This window comes from Ranitomeya imitator, chromosome 2, assembly GCF_032444005.1.
Source record: "Ranitomeya imitator isolate aRanImi1 chromosome 2, aRanImi1.pri, whole genome shotgun sequence".
In the NCBI taxonomy this organism is placed as follows: Eukaryota; Metazoa; Chordata; class Amphibia; order Anura; family Dendrobatidae; genus Ranitomeya; species Ranitomeya imitator.
This window is the reverse complement of record NC_091283.1, coordinates 102,141,248-102,158,524: the sequence shown is the minus strand read 5'-3', so window position 1 is coordinate 102,158,524 and position 17,277 is coordinate 102,141,248. Positions and strand designations below refer to the sequence as shown.

Here is a 17,277-nt window from a genome sequence, read left to right as displayed (position 1 = left end):
TTTCTCCACTTTAGGGACAATACGGACATCCTTCCTCGCGATGACCCGAATTTTGATAGATTGTTCAAAATTCGGCCGGTCATCGAACACTTCAGCAACAAGTTTGCTGAAGTGTACATTCCCCAAAGGGAAATTTGTGTGGATGAATCCCTCATCCACTTCAAAGGGAGGCTTCAGTTCCGTCAGTACCTGCCAAGCAAAAGGGCGAGGTACGGGATAAAACTCTACAAGATCTGTGAGAGTACCTCAGGGTACACTCTCAGCTTTAGAGTTTATCAAGGAAAGGACAGCAGTATCCAGCCCCCAGATTGTCCACCTGCTCTGGGGGTGAGTGGGAAAATAGTGTGGGATTTGGTTCACCCACTGCTTGATAAAGGTTACCATCTGTACGTTGATAACTTTTATACAAGCATCCCACTCTTTCAGTCCCTCTCTGCCAGAGCTACCGTTGCTTGCGGTACTGTGCGCAGAAACAAGAGGGGTCTCCCTTTGTCACTAATTGAGCAGGTTCTCCCAAAGGGTGAGAGCCGGGCCCAATGTAGTGGCAACATGCTTGCGGTCAAGTTCAAAGACAAAAGGGACGTCTTTTTCTTGACAACAATCCATGGTCCCGGCACCACGGCCAGCACTGTTCGAGGTACCCCAGCACAGGTCCACAAACCGGACTGTGCCCTGGGGTACAACAAACACATGGGGGGAGTTGATCTTTCTGATCAAGTCCTCCAGCCCTATAGTGCCATGCGGAAAACGAAGGTGTGGTATAAAAAACTGGCTGTGCACATCGTACAAATGGCACTGTATAACGCATACGTGCTATCACGATGTGCAGGCCAGACCAACAACACCTTCCTTCAGTTCCAGGAGGCGGTGATAAAGGCCCTGATGTTTGGAGACGAGGAAGGAGCGGGCCCCAGCACTGCTGGAACTCAAGTCTCCCGTATGGTACCGGTGCAACATTTTCCCTGTGAGGGGAGAGCAAAAAAAAGGTGCCGGGTGTGCTATAAAAGGGGGATAAGAAGGGAAACTCGTTTCCAATGTGAAACGTGTCCCGACAAACCTGCACTGTGTTTGAATGAATGCTTCAGAATTCATCACACGTCCGTGGACTAGCCACATCCTGATATTCCACTACAGAACTCACCCACACCAGGCTGATATACACAACACCACACACACACACTAACCTGACGTACACTACACCACACCCCAACCTGACATACACTACACCACACACACCAACCTGACGTAGTGTGTCAGATTGGTGTGTGTGGCGTAGTGTACATCAGGTTGGTGTGTGGTGTGGTATAGTGTACGTCAGGTTGGTGTGTGTGTGTGGTGTACAGTACACCACACACACCTACCTGACGTACACTACACCACACCCCAACCTGACATACACTACACCACACACACCAACCTGACGTAGTGTGTCAGATTGGTGTGTGTGGTGTAGTGTACATCAGGTTGGTGTGTGGTGTGGTATAGTGTACGTCAGGTTGGTGTGTGTGTGTGGTGTACAGTACACCACACACACCTACCTGACGTACACTACACCACACCCCAACCTGACATACACTACACCACACACACCAACCTGACGTAGTGTGTCAGATTGGTGTGTGTGGCGTAGTGTACATCAGGTTGGTGTGTGGTGTGGTATAGTGTACGTCAGGTTGGTGTGTGTGTGTGGTGTACAGTACACCACACACACCTACCTGACGTACACTACGCCACACCCCAGCCTGACATACACTACACCACACACACCAACCTGACGTAGTGTGTCAGATTGGTGTGTGTGGCGTAGTGTACATCAGGTTGGTGTGTGGTGTGGTATAGTGTACGTCAGGTTGGTGTGTGTGTGTGGTGTACAGTACACCACACACACCTACCTGACGTACACTACACCACACCCCAACCTGACATACACTACACCACACACACCAACCTGACGTAGTGTGTCAGATTGGTGTGTGTGGCGTAGTGTACATCAGGTTGGTGTGTGGTGTGGTATAGTGTACGTCAGGTTGGTGTGTGTGTGTGTGTGGTGTACACTACACCACACACACCTACCTGACGTACACTACACCACACCCCAACCTAACACTACACAACCCAACCTGACGTAGTGTCAGGGTGTGTATGGCGTAGTGTACGTCAGTTTGGTGTGGTGTGGTATAGTGTACGTCAGGTGTGTGTGTGTGTGTGTGTGTGGTGAATACTACACCACACACACACCAACCTGACATACACTACATACCTTCCATACACAACATAGTGTCCGCTAACGATTGGAGCTAATTTTTCATTCAAAAAGTGAAATGGCGCTCCTTCCCTTCCGAGCCTTGCCGTGCGCCTAAACAGTGGTTTACGCCTACATGTGAGGTATCGGTGTACTCAGGAGATATTGCCCAACAAATTTTAGCATCCATTTTATCCTGATGCCCATGTGAAAATGAAAAAAATTGAGGCTAAAATAAAATTTTTGTGAAAAAAAAGTACTTTTTCATTTTTATGGATCAATTTGTGAAGCACCTGGGGGTTCAAAGTGCTCAATATGCATCTAGATAAGTTCCTTGGGTGGTCTAGTTTCCAAAATGGGGTCATATGTGGGGGAGCTCCAATGTTTAGGCACACGGCGGCTCTCCAAACGTGACATGGTGTCCGCTAAAGATTGGAGCTATTTTTTCATTCAAAAAGTCAAATGGCGCTCCTTCCCTTCTGAGCCTTGCCGTGCACCTAAACAGTGGTTTACGCCTACATGTGAGGTATCGGTGTACTCAGGAGATATTGCCCAACAAATTTTAGCATCCATTTTACCCTGATGCCCATGTGAAAATGAAAAAAATTGAGGCTAAAATAAAATTTTTGTGAAAAAAAAGTACTTTTTCATTTTTATGGATCAATTTGTGAAGCACCTGGGGGTTCAAAGTGCTCAATATGCATCTAGATAAGTTCCTTGGGTAGTCTAGTTTCCAAAATGGGGTCATATGTGGGGGAGCTCCAATGTTTAGGCACACGGCGGCTCTCCAAACGTGACATGGTGTCCGCTAAAGATTGGAGCTATTTTTTCATTCAAAAAGTCAAATGGCGCTCCTTCCCTTCCGAGCCTTGCCGTGCGCCTAAACAGTGGTTTACGCCTACATGTGAGGTATCGGTGTACTCAGGAGATATTGCCCAACAAATGTTAGCATCCATTTTATCCTGATGCCCATGTGAAAATGAAAAAAATTGAGGCTAAAATAAAATTTTTGTGAAAAAAAAGTACTTTTTCATTTTTATGGATCAATTTGTGAAGCACCTGGGGGTTCAAAGTGCTCAATATGCATCTAGATAAGTTCCTTGGGTGGTCTAGTTTCCAAAATGGGGTCATATGTGGGGGAGCTCCAATGTTTAGGCACACGGCGGCTCTCCAAACGTGACATGGTGTCCGCTAACGATTGGAGCTATTTTTTCATTCAAAAAGTCAAATGGCGCTCCTTCCCTTCCGAGCCTTGCCGTGCGCCTAAACAGTGGTTTACGCCTACATGTGAGGTATCGGTGTACTCAGGAGATATTGCCCAACAAATTTTAGCATCCATTTTACCCTGATGCCCATGTGAAAATGAAAAAAATTGAGGCTAAAATAAAATTTTTGTGAAAAAAAAGTACTTTTTCATTTTTATGGATCAATTTGTGAAGCACCTGGGGGTTCAAAGTGCTCAATATGCATCTAGATAAGTTCCTTGGGTGGTCTAGTTTCCAAAATGGGGTCACTTGTGGGGGAGCTCCAATGTTTAGGCACACGGCGGCTCTCCAAACGTGACATGGTGTCCGCTAACGATTGGAGCTATTTTTTCATTCAAAAAGTCAAATGGCGCTCCTTCCCTTCCGAGCCTTGCCGTGCGCCTAAACAGTGGTTTACGCCTACATGTGAGGTATCGGTGTACTCAGGAGATATTGCCCAACAAATTTTAGCATCCATTTTACCCTGATGCCCATGTGAAAATGAAAAAAATTGAGGCTAAAATAAAATTTTTGTGAAAAAAAAGTACTTTTTCATTTTTATGGATCAATTTGTGAAGCACCTGGGGGTTCAAAGTGCTCAATATGCATCTAGATAAGTTCCTTGGGTGGTCTAGTTTCCAAAATGGGGTCACTTGTGGGGGAGCTCCAATGTTTAGGCACACGGCGGCTCTCCAAACGTGACATGGTGTCCGCTAACGATGGAGATAATTTTTCATTCAAAAAGTCAAATGGCGCTCCTTCCCTTCCGAGCCTTAGCATGTGCCCAAACAGTGGTTTACCCCCACATATGAGGTATCGGTGTACTCAGGAGAAATTGCCCAACAAATTTTAGGATCCATTTTATCCTGTTGCCCATGTGAAAATGAAAAAATTGAGGCTAAAATAATTTTTTTGTGAAAAAAAAGTACTTTTTCATTTTTATGGATCAATTTGTGAAGCACCTGGGGGTTCAAAGTGCTCACTATGCATCTAGATAAGTTCCTTGGGGCGTCTAGTTTCCAAAATGGGGTCACTTGTGGGGGAGCTCAAATTTTTAGGCACACGGGGGCTCTCCAAATGTGACATGGTGTCCGCTAAAGAGTGCAGCCAATTTTTCATTCAAAAAGTCAAATGGCGCTCCTTCCCTTTCAAGCCCTGCCGTGCGCCCAAACAGTGGTTTACCCCCACATATGAGGTATCAGCGTACTCAGGACAAATTGGACAACAACTTTCGTGGTTCAGTTTCTCCTTTTACCATTGGGAAAATAAAAAAATTGTTGCTGAAAGATCATTTTTGTGACTAAAAAGTTAAATGTTCATTTTTTCCTTCCATGTTGCTTCTGCTGCTGTGAAGCACCTGAAGGGTTAATAAACTTCTTGCATGTGGTTTTGAGTACCTTGAGGGGTGCAGTTTTTAGAATGGTGTCACTTTTGGGTATTTTCAGCCATATAGACCCCTCAAACTGAGTTCAAATGTGAGGTGGTCCCTAAAAAAAAATGGTTTTGTAAATTTCGTTGTAAAAATGAGAAATCGCTGGTCAAATTTTAACCCTTATAACTTCCTAGCAAAAAAAAAAATTGTTTCCAAAATTGTGCTGATGTAAAGTAGACATGTGGGAAATGTTATTTATTAACTATTTTGTGTCACATATCTCTCTGGTTTAACAGAATAAAAATTCAAAATTTGAAAATTGCGAAATTTTCAAAATTTTCACCAAATTTCCAATTTTTTCACACATAAACGCAAAAATTATCGACCTAAATTTACCACTAACATGAAGCCCAATATGTCACGAGAAAACAATCTCAGAATCGCTAGGATCCGTTGAAGCGTTCCCGAGTTATTACCTCATAAAGGGACACTGGTCAGAATTGCAAAAAATGGCAAGGTCTTTAAGGTCAAAATAGGCTGGGTCATGAAGGGGTTAAAATGCGAGGTTTCTTTTTTATGTCCAGGTGACTGACAAGGATGTCTGTTGTCCACAGAGAGATAGGAAATGTCTTATTAGGGTCTGAAATGGATCAAAGACCATCTGACACCCTTTACAACTAGCTATGTTAACTGCAGTACAATGAGAGAGCAGACAGTATGCCTCTGGGAAAAAATATGGAATATTGGATTTTCTATACATCCAATATTAATGAGATGTACATTGTTGGCACCGGGATAACTAGGCAAAATACCCATATTTTTTCATAATTATAAGCCCCACCAAAAGGCCCCAAATCCATAGGGGCTATATAGCCACCAGCAGCTAGGCCGTGTTTGGGCTCTAAGCTTAGCTAAAATCCTGATACAAAAGATGACATCAGCCTCGACCCTCTGTGATAACTCTATAAGGAGTTATTACATAAATTGGGATTTCCGAAAATTATGAAAGGCTGAGTCCAGCCCACAACCGGCCCCTTGTGAGGTCATCATAGAGAGGTGTATGGGTGGGACTCGTGGTCTGATAAAAGATCAATCGCAATTATTATCAGCGTTCGTGCAGAGAGCTACATATCGTGTATGTATTCAGTGGCCCTGTTTATTGACAGCCAAATCGAATCCCTCTCCTTCGGCTAAACTGAATAGTCTCTTTAATCGGTGTAGTAAGTTCTTCTGTTAATCCCTTTTATTTTATGTAACTGTTTATGCTGTATTGTTTTGTCCCCTTTGTAAAATCTGTATATTCTTCATAAACACTGCCTCCCTTTGGATTAAATATAAAATTTAATAGTTCTGTTCCTTCCATTCTGTAAACAACGCCTGAAAGTGATAGCTATCGTTAACGGTGTCTAATCGACCGGAACAGATTAGTGGTGGCAGTAAGTAGTCTGGGGTTATCTGAGAGTTGGCTGTGACCGTACCGGAGTGTGTACACATATTCCATGTGTTGGCATCCGGAGGTGTTTATGTTGCACGCTTGCCATTCATTTGGCTTGCCGGCCTAGTAGTGTGATCAGGCTGCAGATTTCTCCGCTGATCGTTGGCCAATCGTGTAATTGTTCCGACGATAGGGGGCAGCAGAGAGTGGTTCGCTCCAATGATCACAACGGGCGGTACTCGTGATCTTCCCAGCCTGTGATTTTAGGGATTTATGGGATTAAAAAAGTCCTGATAAATATCATATCCTTGACAGTGTGTTATACAGACAACCTAAGACCTAAAAAAGGCCCTAAGAAGCCCCCCACATTGTCCAATGATAATGCCTTTATTGTTTAAGAATAACTGATGATCATGCATTTTATTTCCAAAAGCAATAATTTAATGTCAAATTTGAAATATTATAGTTGAGACACCAATAAGAAGCACATCACATCAGATACTTAGTGTAATCATATGCATGAAGAGAGAATGCAAGTGTTTTAATGTCAGGTGACTTGTATGATAAAGAGAATTACAGACAATCTATATATATAATTGTCTAAGGGTTTAATTGTCTGTCCTGGAAATCCCGCGTCGCTGATTGGTCGAGGCCGCCAGGCCTCGACCAATCAGTGACGGGCACAGTCTCTGATGAGGCCAGCCGGCCTTGACCAATCAGGGACGGGCACAGTCTCTGATGAGGCCAGCCGGCCTTGACCAATCAGGGACGGGCACAGTCTGCCATGAATTCTGGAATCATCATTGTCCTCCACTGCTGTCAAGTGCCGCCATTGTGTTGTCTAAGGGTCTAATTGTCTGTCTGTCTCTGATATCAGCCAATCAGTGATATTAGTGCGGGATTTAAACACCACTGACAGCGCAACATACATACATACATACATATCCTAGAATACCCGATGCGTTTGAATCGGGTCAACATCTAGTAAAACATATTAGTCTATGTACCCCACCAAATCAATAAAATGATAACTTTAAAAAATATATATTTTGTAAAACAATAAAAAGAAGGTCCTACGAACCAATCTGCTCATTTGCAATAACTTTTAGAAATGAATGTCCAACTTGTTCATGAATTTTCCTTCCACTATCACTAAATAATATGTTCTGCTTGTGCTTTTTTGAGAAAAAAAATTTGTGTCAGAAGAAAAGCCCACTGCATTTCTGTCTCGGAATCTGTGTGCATTCATACTAGAGTTGATTTTATTTTTTCTTAGATTTTTCAATGATTTTGTCTGTACCAGTTGGCACGTCCCCTTGTGACCCTAGCTTTATTTGAATTGATTTTTGTAAAGCTTTTAAACACTTAAATTATAGAACATTTCTACAAATAACATGAACTTTGGATGTTCTCCTTTCCTTTAGACGCCTGCATTTTTGACAACTAGTGGTCTACTTTGTGGTAAACGTGTCCCCTTGCCTCTTTTCCTGGAGGAAATTTTCACAAAGCATCTAAGTTGTGTGGTGTGATGAGCCAGTAATTTCCTAATGGATTAAGCACTGTCTGCCCAGTGCTCTTGATTAATTCATTTCTTTAAATTTGCTGAATATAAACCATGCTGCTCCTCGGGTTGTAAAGTGAGTTCAGACCATGAATTGTCTTTTATGCTTACCGACAGTCAACTTGTTTAGCAATTTTTTCACGTTGTTGGGGCTTAATTGCCAGCCGAGTTGCTACGTGATATTAACAGTCAAGGACACCTCTGTTTTTGAAGTCCTGATTGTTCCATTATTTTATCTTTTCTAATTTCGTTCACATAAATTCACTCCTCCAAAAGTTTAAAAAAAATCAAACTTTACTTTAAATATAGAGTTGAGTTTTAGCTTTTCGGAGGATTTTTTTATATATATTTGAATGTCACATGGCAGGAACCGAGTAAGAATCTTTTCACAGTTTGAAGTCTGCATTTCCTGAGCCTTTTATGGATGTTCTTCATATAGATATACCCTCTAGTCTTCAGAAATAGACAGTGTGACATCTTTTTGATGTTCAACTAGATAAGTGGATGCTTGTTATATTCCAAATTTAGTTTTTGTGACCTAAAGATTAGGATTCGTTTTGTTCGAGATGAGTTATACAACATAGTAGTAATTTTTAGTGAGAGACAAGTGTAATGAGAAGCGCAAAACTTGGGAATTGATCAATGTTTCCATTCCGAATGGCACAGATCATTGATATGGTAACTCATAAACAGCTATGGGCCCATATTATATAACGGCAATTTTATTTGGAAACACACATTTGTTTTTTTTCTTATGGATTTATTCAGAATTCAAGGGACCAATTTGCGGCACACAGTGTGCCAATGACTATATGTTTCGAAACCGCCGAAGATGAGTGCTACAATATAGCCTTTGTTGTGTGGATAAGGACTATGGTTCATATTTAAAGGGCTATCTTGGGATTCTGATGGCCTAGTCTTAGAGATGCATGTATTGTATTTGAATGTATGACTGATGGGGTGCCAAGCCGCGGACCACTATGATCAGCACAGCAAATAGTAAGCAGTACAACTCTTTTAAAGGGAACCTGTCACCTGAATTTGGCGGGAGAGGTTTGTGGTCATATGGGTGGGGTTTTCGGGTGTTTGATTCACCCTTTCCTTACCCGCTGGCTGCATGCTGGCCGCAATATTGGGTTGAAGTTCATACTGTGTCCTCCGTAGTACATGCCTGCACAAGGCAATATTGGGTTGAAGTTCATGCTGTGTCCTCCGTAGTACACGCCTGCGCAAGGCAATCATGCCTTGCGCAGGCGTGTACTATGGAGGACACAGCATGAACTTCAACCCAATATTGCGGCCAGCATGCAGCCAGTGGGTAAGGAAAGGGTGAATCAAACACCCAAAAACACCGCCCATATGACCACAAGCCTGTCCCGCCAAATTCAGGTAACAGGTTTCCTTTAATGGAGTTGTTAGTAGAGTGACACCTACATCAGTGTGTTTTTGCATTATACTGCAGTTTAGGTTATGCAAGTGAATGGGTTTAATATAGTTGAGCTGCAGTGGCAAGCATAGCCACATTCCTATGGATATCTGCAGTAAGTGGGCCAATTGCCAATGACATCCATTACTGAACAAGTGATGCAAAAATAAATATTGAAAAAAGATTTTTGTTTTTAGTTGCATTGTACAAAATATGAAACCTATAACGCATATATCCATTAAAAATGAAGCTGTAATGATAATTATATATCAAGGTTTGTATCTCTTTTATGTGACTTTTTTTTTTCTTCTTCCCTTACAGCGGATGGCTGCATTGACTGGTCTGTGGATCTGAACACCTATATGTCACTGGCCGGAGAAGCCGTGCGAGTAAAATGTGCGCTGTTCTACAGTTATATCAGGACTAACTACACCATGGCTCAGAGTGCAGGACTCCGGCTCATGTGGTACAAAACCAAAGGGGATTTAGAAGAACCAATTTTATTTTCTGTGGCTAGGATGAGTAAGGATGATGACTCGTTATGGATTCATTCGGCAGAGGTACAAGACAGTGGATTCTACACATGCGTTTTAAGGTAAATTGTGACATATTGAATTATGTAATCCGCACCTGAAGAGTCTAAAGTAAAAAAATATTTGCATCCAGGTATCTTTGTGGAGTTTGATCATGGTTGCTTCCAATACTATCATAGTATACACCATTATGGGTAATGATGAGCAAATCTTTAATTATTTTGAGTTATCCAGTTTTTCAGAATTGTGCAAGGAAATTGTCACAGAGTTACTGCGACAGAGCAGTGTCAGAATACCACGGTGTCTGACGGCTTCTGCTTCATCGCTGAGAAGAAGAACTTCTCCTGTGTATTGAAGGTGCTTTGTTTTCTTTCAGCAGGACAGGGGTTAATAGGCCATGTGCAAATTCCTGCTTTCAGCTGTGCTTGGTTAGCCACTCATCTCTCCTATAAAAGCTAGGCCTTCTGGTCAGATCCTTGTCTGAGATGGCACTTGCTTGAGAGACCTGGGGTAGTGAGGAGCTGGAGTTTGGAGAGCTGGAGGAATTTATTGTGTGACAGTTGTATGGTTTGTACGCTTGGAAAATTCCTCATCCTTACCTGCTTTATTTACCATCCCCATCCTTCACACCCTGGTGGATACATTTGTTATTTGTGAGAGCATATTTTGTGTGAGTGGAGTTTTCTTTTTACCCTTGTCTTTGTTCCCCTGTTTGTCGGGTTGGTGTACTGTTGTACACGGTAGTGCCTCTCTTCCCCGGGTGGGGAGGGGGACAGACGCAGGGCGACAGTCAGGAGACAGGGCGAGGGCGGAGGCCCCGGCATCCTCGCCATCTGAGGTATCCCGGGGAACAGGGCGAGTTAGGGCGCCCCCTAGAGCTAGGGCCAGGAAAGGTGCCCCTGGTCCCAGTTTACTCGCCAGTCCAATCGTGACAGAAATTTGATTCAGTTTATTGTGAATCAGACGTAATCCAAAGCTTTCAATTGCTCAGATGTTCATGATACTTTCTGGTAGGACTGTATTGTTTTATTTCATGTTAAGTACAGTTCCCCCTTACCTTAACAAATCCTAGCTAAAGTCTAAAAAAAAATGGCATCAACAGGCTGCAGTTTTGATGTGGCATGAAGGTATCTCAAATTTACTAATATAAAAGTGCTGCAAAAAATCAATATGGTTTGTGACAACACACTTTTTTCAGTAATATTGTTGGTTTGCTTCTGCATAAATGCAAAATAATATATATCATTGAATTGCAGCAACACAATACTCTCTCTGATCATGCAAGTAGCAGTAGCTGCCTGCTATATGTCCCTCCCTAACCCTGCCTCAGGCCGGTTTCACACGTCAGTGGCTCCGGTACATGAGGTGACAGTTTCCTCACGTACCGGAGACACTGACTCACGTAGACACATTAAAATCAATGTGTCTCTGCACATGTCAGCGTGTTTTCACGGACCGTGTGTCCGTTTGGAAAACACGGAGACATGTCAGTGTTCGTGGGAGCGCACGTATTACACGGACCCATTAAAGTCAATTAATGTCCATGTGCAGTCCGTGTGCCATGCAGGAGACAGCGCTACAGTATGCGCTGTCCCCCCAGCATGGTGCTGAAGCCGCTATTCATTTCTTCTCTCCAGCATCGTTCGCTGGAGAGAAGATATGAAAAATCTTTTTTTTTTGGGGTGTTTAAAAAAAAGATCCCTGTCCCCAACCCCCTCCCACCCCCTGTGCGCCCCCCCCCCCCCTGTTCATAAAATACTTACCCGGCTCCCTCGCTGGCGCTGCTTCCTGTCCTCGCCACAGCTTTTCCTGTATGAGCGGTCACGTGGTGCCGCCCATTACAGTGATGAATATGCGACTCCACCCCTATGGGAGTTCTCAAAATCACATTCATGAAGTTTAATAAGCCTCCAGGTGGCTCACTGGAATTAATTGAATGTGAAAGGAAAAAATAAACATTTAACTTTTTTCACTAAAATTTTCCCTAATTTTTGTTGTGCAATTTCTCCTGAGTATGCCAATACCCAATATGTGTAGGAAAACTACTGTTTTGGCACATGGCAGGGCTTGAAAGGTAAGGGGTGCCATTTGACTTTTGGAATGCAAAATTTGCTGGAATAAATTAGTGGAAGCCATGTCACATTTGGAAAGCACCTGATGTTCCTAATCAGTGGAAGCCCCCCACAAGTAACACCACTTTGGAAACAAAACCCCTCAGGAAACTTATCTAGATGTATGGTGAGCACCTTGGACCCCAGATGTTTCATAGACATTTATAACGTTGAGCCAGGAAAATAAAAGAAATATCATATTCTTCCCCATGACAATCTTTTTTAGTCCCAAGTTTTGCATTTTCACAAGGGTAGCAGGAGAAAATGAACCCTGAAATTTGTTGTGCAAGTTCTTCTGAGTAGACCAGTACCCCATAGGTGTTCGAAAACTACTTTTGAGGCACAGTACAAAGCTCACACTCGAAGCAGCGCAATATTGGAGTCTAGATTTTATTGGACTGGTTTGACGGTCCCATGTCACATTGGTAGAGCCCCTGAGGTGCCAGACCAGCAGAAGCCCTCCTAAGTGACCCCATTTTACAAACTACTCCTTTCAATAAATTCATCTAGGGGTGCAGTGATCATATTGACACTATAGGTGTAACACTGAATTTTATAACATTGGTCAGTGAAGAAAAAATAACTACATTTTTACCACCAAGATTTTGTGTTAGCCCCAGATTTTACATTTTCATACTACGCAGAAATTAGTAAAAATGGCATTAAAATTTGTCCCACAATTTCTGCTGAATCAAGACATACCCTAAATATGGCTAAATAGCACTGCTTAGCCACACGGCAAGACTCTGCAGGGACTGAGCATTATTTGCCTCCTGCAGCGCAGATATTCTTCCTCATTTTGGATATTATACCCCTTTGGAAATTTATTTATAGGTGTAGTGACAATTTTGACTTCATGGGTGTTTTCCAGAAGCAATCAGTAGTGGATGTTGCTGAGTGAAAATTGCAAACTGCCATCGTAGTGACCAGTACATTGTAGTGACCAGCTCATGCTTCTGGAGACACCCACCCATAAATTAGGTGGGCTCTCATCACTACAGAAATGCCAAATATGTGGGCGCTAAATGTGGTCCAGACACACTGGAGCTCAGACGGCAGGGGGACATTTTGAATTTGGGAATGCAGAATTTGCTGAGCTTCTTTTGTTGGCGAGGAGACATTTCGCTTTCCCAGAGTCTTTGTCCTACCAGTAACGTGGAAGACCCCACTCCCTGATCAAGGCTCCTAGATGTCGCTGCCAGTATTGACGGTGGCATCAAATGGGTTAAATGTCCACTGTCTGTGCTAGCACTGCTGCAGGGTGTCAGCTCTCACATAGAGCTGACACCCGCTCCAGATCACTGTGGCGCCATATATATATATACGGCAGTTTGCAAGAACGCCGCTCCCTCAGCGGCGTATATAGACGGCGCATGTCGGGAAGGGGTTAATGTTGCAGCAAAAAGTAAAACTACTAAAATTAAGTGAGCATTAATGAAACCGGTCTTAGGGAAGCATTTATGGTGTTGTACAAATTTGCTGCAATTTTTTCACGTTATAAAGCCATCTGGTCCCAGATGCTTTTGTGTTAAGGCAATTAATTGCTGTCTTAGGTATCATTTGTTCCTATGGTGTCCTTAAAAGTTTGTATTGATGCCACGAGTAGTAGGATAGGATCTTCTAGAAATATAAATACTTCTATGCCAATTTGTATAAATATTAGATCCGATTAGATGATGATTCTGCACTTTGTCTTTAGTGCTAAAGTGGAACAATACATCTGTTATTCAAGCAGTCAGCAGGGAAGTGGGTGTTATCGAGAGTGTAATAACATTGGGAAGGACAGCAAAGCTTTGCTCAACCTTCTAAGCAGAGATACAGTTCTGCATGAGCATGGCTTAGTTTGGTATGTAGTGTAACTACAATTCAACAGCTATTTAGCAATTTTTGCTTCCAGATCTCCTTGCCAATGCATTATTATTTTTTTATTACATTCGCGACTTACTGTAGGCCTTGCACTCGGTGTCTAATGAAGGTGTTGATCCGACTCTGAAATGAATCACAATTACAATAAAGAAGTTATTACTAAATAATTTCTTTTGTAAGGGAAAGTAGCATAGATTTATGGACATAATTTTCTTCTATACCTTTTGTTGTATGACAAAATGGACAGCCAAATAAAAGTGAATGCCATTTATAAAACACATACTGTAGGAGAAAAGACACTAAAATGGTAAAAAAAAAAATACAATTTAAAGAATGAAATCTAAATCGATGTACTTTCGATGATGCTATCCTTTTCTGCAGCTGTGGGAGATTGAACCGATATGAGTGAGTAACTCTCTGTAAGTAGTGCTTAGCACATAATCAGGAGGTGATTGTGCGTCTGGGTCAGATGCTCTAATATGTGAAAATCCATGTGTTTTATAATATACTTATATCTAACAACTGATGTCTGAGCTAACCCTCATGTCAAGTACGTCAGAACGGAAATGAAAAGCTCTAGTGTTTTACAATAAAAAAAAAAATCTATCCATTTTAATCATATGAAAATAACATTTTAAAAATAGTAATCCTTATGTTGAAGCTATAAGGTTAAGAGCTTACATAAGAAAATAAGCTCAGATTTAAAATACCGGCTTGGACCCGACATTAAAAATTCACAGATCAATTTATGAAAAAGCACAAAAGAGCACCGAGGAAAGGAGCATGAGTTTTAAAGGGAACCTGTCACCTGAATTTGGCGGGACCGGTTTTCGGTCCTATGGGCGGAGTTTCCTTGCGCAGGCGTGTACTACGGAGGACAGAGAATGAACTTCAATCCAATATTGCGGCCAGCATGCAGCCAGCGGGTAAGGAAAGGGTGAATCAAACACCTGAAAACTCCGCCCATATGACCGAAAACCGGTCCCGCCAAATTCAGGTGACAGGTTCCCTTTAAAATAAAATAATAGTCAACAGCTTTATAGAAATACTATATGGCTTTATATATATAGCTAATTCAATGCAGCTCATTGTGCGACTCCTATTATAGAACCAGTGGAGATGGGCAAATCTTTGCAAGTTCAAATTCGCTAGCCATGTGGAATTTTTCAGACAATTTTGATTAACAAGGAATCAATTTTTTGCTGAATTGTAAGTCCTGAAAAGCCACCAGTTGCCCTTAAAACATATGTTTAACTCTGTGAAATCTCCTAAAACTGTGTTGAACACTAGTGATGAGCGAATATACTCATTACTCGAGATTTCTCGAGCATGCTCGGGGGTCCTCCGAGTATTTTTTAGTGCTTGGAGATTTAGTTTTTATTGCTGCAGCTGAATGATTTACATCTGTTAGCCAGCATAAGTACATGTGGGGGTTGCCTGGTTGCTAGGGAATCCCCACATGTACTTATGCTGGCTAACAGATGTAAATCATTCAGCTGCGGCAATAAAAACTAAATCTCCGAGCACTAAAAAATACATGGAGGACCCCCGAGCGTGCTCAGAAATCTCGAGTAACGAGTATATTCGCTCATCACTGTTGAACACCTTTCAGTCTCTAAAGCCCAAGCTTAAATTGGTAATGTGAAAGTGACCTAAACATATATGGTCACTGGTAAATGGAGGATAGCCATTTTCTCAGCTGTCCTGTCACACACAATCTGTAAAATTTATTCAGTTTTTTTAAACTTTCTCTCCCGATCTCTACTACAAAGCTGTGATTTGTGACAATCTCTCACAATCCAGATTGACTAGAAAATGTCTACTCCATTTTCTGCCTCTGCTTTATACAGATTATAATAGTTTCCCCTGATTGGCTATGCTATACGATCTGATAGTATTGTTTGTAATGCATCATTGAGAAGCAAGTTAGTAAACAACAGTACACACTTTCACAAGTGACACATCCATGAATTCTGTGTTTCAGTCTCTATCGCCTGTTGTCTTCAGAATTCATAGCAAAACCTGCTGACAGATTCCCATTAAAGACTTGCACACGAGTCTCATTGTGATTCATCTACTACTGACCTACATAGTTGACAACTTTTAAAAACTGTATTTTTAGAGGCTTTAGATTTCACATAGCCCACACCTCAGCCATAGGTTTCACAGGCCACAGAACTTTATTAGGCCCTTTCCCATCATAGAAGTTAAGGCACTGTACTACCTCTGAAATTTTGCATTAGATTGCTAGAAAATGTTTGCATACCTCTTTTTATTTCCTGGTGCATTTATTATTAGAAATGATCAAATCTTTTGACATTTTAATTTGGCAGATTGGACAAATTAGAAAAAATAAATACATTACAGTGAATTGATTGGCAACAAATTGCAACACTAGAAAGACTCCGGTTGCCCTTAAAAGGCAATTACAACATTCTGGGGTCTCTTTGGACTGTATCCATTCTCCTGCAAGCTGTTTACACAAACGCAGCCTTAATAATGTCAAACATCTCACCATAGAAACAGATGCTAACCCAGTAGTATCCAACTGGCAATGTAATAACTCAATGCAATTTCAGAGTATACAGTAAATAAATTAAAAAAAGGTCCAAAAATTTTCCCTCCAATTTCAGAGTATACTGTAAATAATAATAAAAAAAAAGGTCCAAAAATTATCCCTCCAATTCACTTGTGTTCTGGCTGACCATGTTGGCCACTGAATCAAACTGACAGCGTCGCTTTCAGGGATAACATCACTCTGGATTGATTGAGGCATGTGATATCATATATTCCATAACATACTCTGCTTCTTCCCCACTTCAGAGGCGAAGGAGGCCAATTGTGACCTGTGTTTGGTAGTACTGCTGCTAGTGCAGCTGGTGACAGTGGTGGTAGTGGTGCTGCTGTGCTAGCAGCTCCTACATTTTTAGCCATGTTATGTTTTTTTTCTGTTAAACAAAGTGTTGTGGTGGGCACTGCCTTAATAAGGAGTGCTCAATTCACAACTGAAAATCTAGACATGATTTTTTATTCTTTTATACAAACCCGTTCATTGCCATTTCCACATTTTTTACCATACATTTTGTACAACACAAACATTACATTTTGACAATATTTTTAACCCCAATTATTCATCTATTGCAAAAATGGACAAAACATGAATTGCTTGGTAAATGGATACATTAACAGAAAGCAAAATATTGCAGCAGGCCGCACTATAGGTGTGGTGTGTATGGTTGTCAAATTGGACTACTAAAACAAACCTACACAGATAAATGTCTACATTTAAAAATAAATATCTAATATATAAAGCTGAATGTGTGTGTGTGTGTGTATATGTGTGTATGTCAGGGATTGGCATCTGCACCGTCGCAGCTACAGCCACAAAATTTTGCACAGTCACACGTCTGGAACCCGAGAACGTCATAGGCTATGTTGTGAGGCGAAATTTTAACCCTGCGCGTTCCAATTCACCAAACAATTTTGC

At 41.7% G+C, this 17,277-nt stretch overlaps 1 protein-coding gene across 1 annotated transcript in view; it reads left to right on the top strand.

Moving 5' to 3' along the window:
* IL1RAPL2 (interleukin 1 receptor accessory protein like 2) overlaps positions 1-17,277 on the top strand; it is a 1,239,912-nt gene that overhangs the window by 499,353 nt on the left and 723,282 nt on the right. Inside the window, exon 3 of the mRNA XM_069747077.1 lies at positions 9,602-9,875. Within this exon, the coding sequence (XP_069603178.1) occupies positions 9,602-9,875 (274 nt within the window). The remainder of the gene's footprint in view (positions 1-9,601; positions 9,876-17,277) is intronic.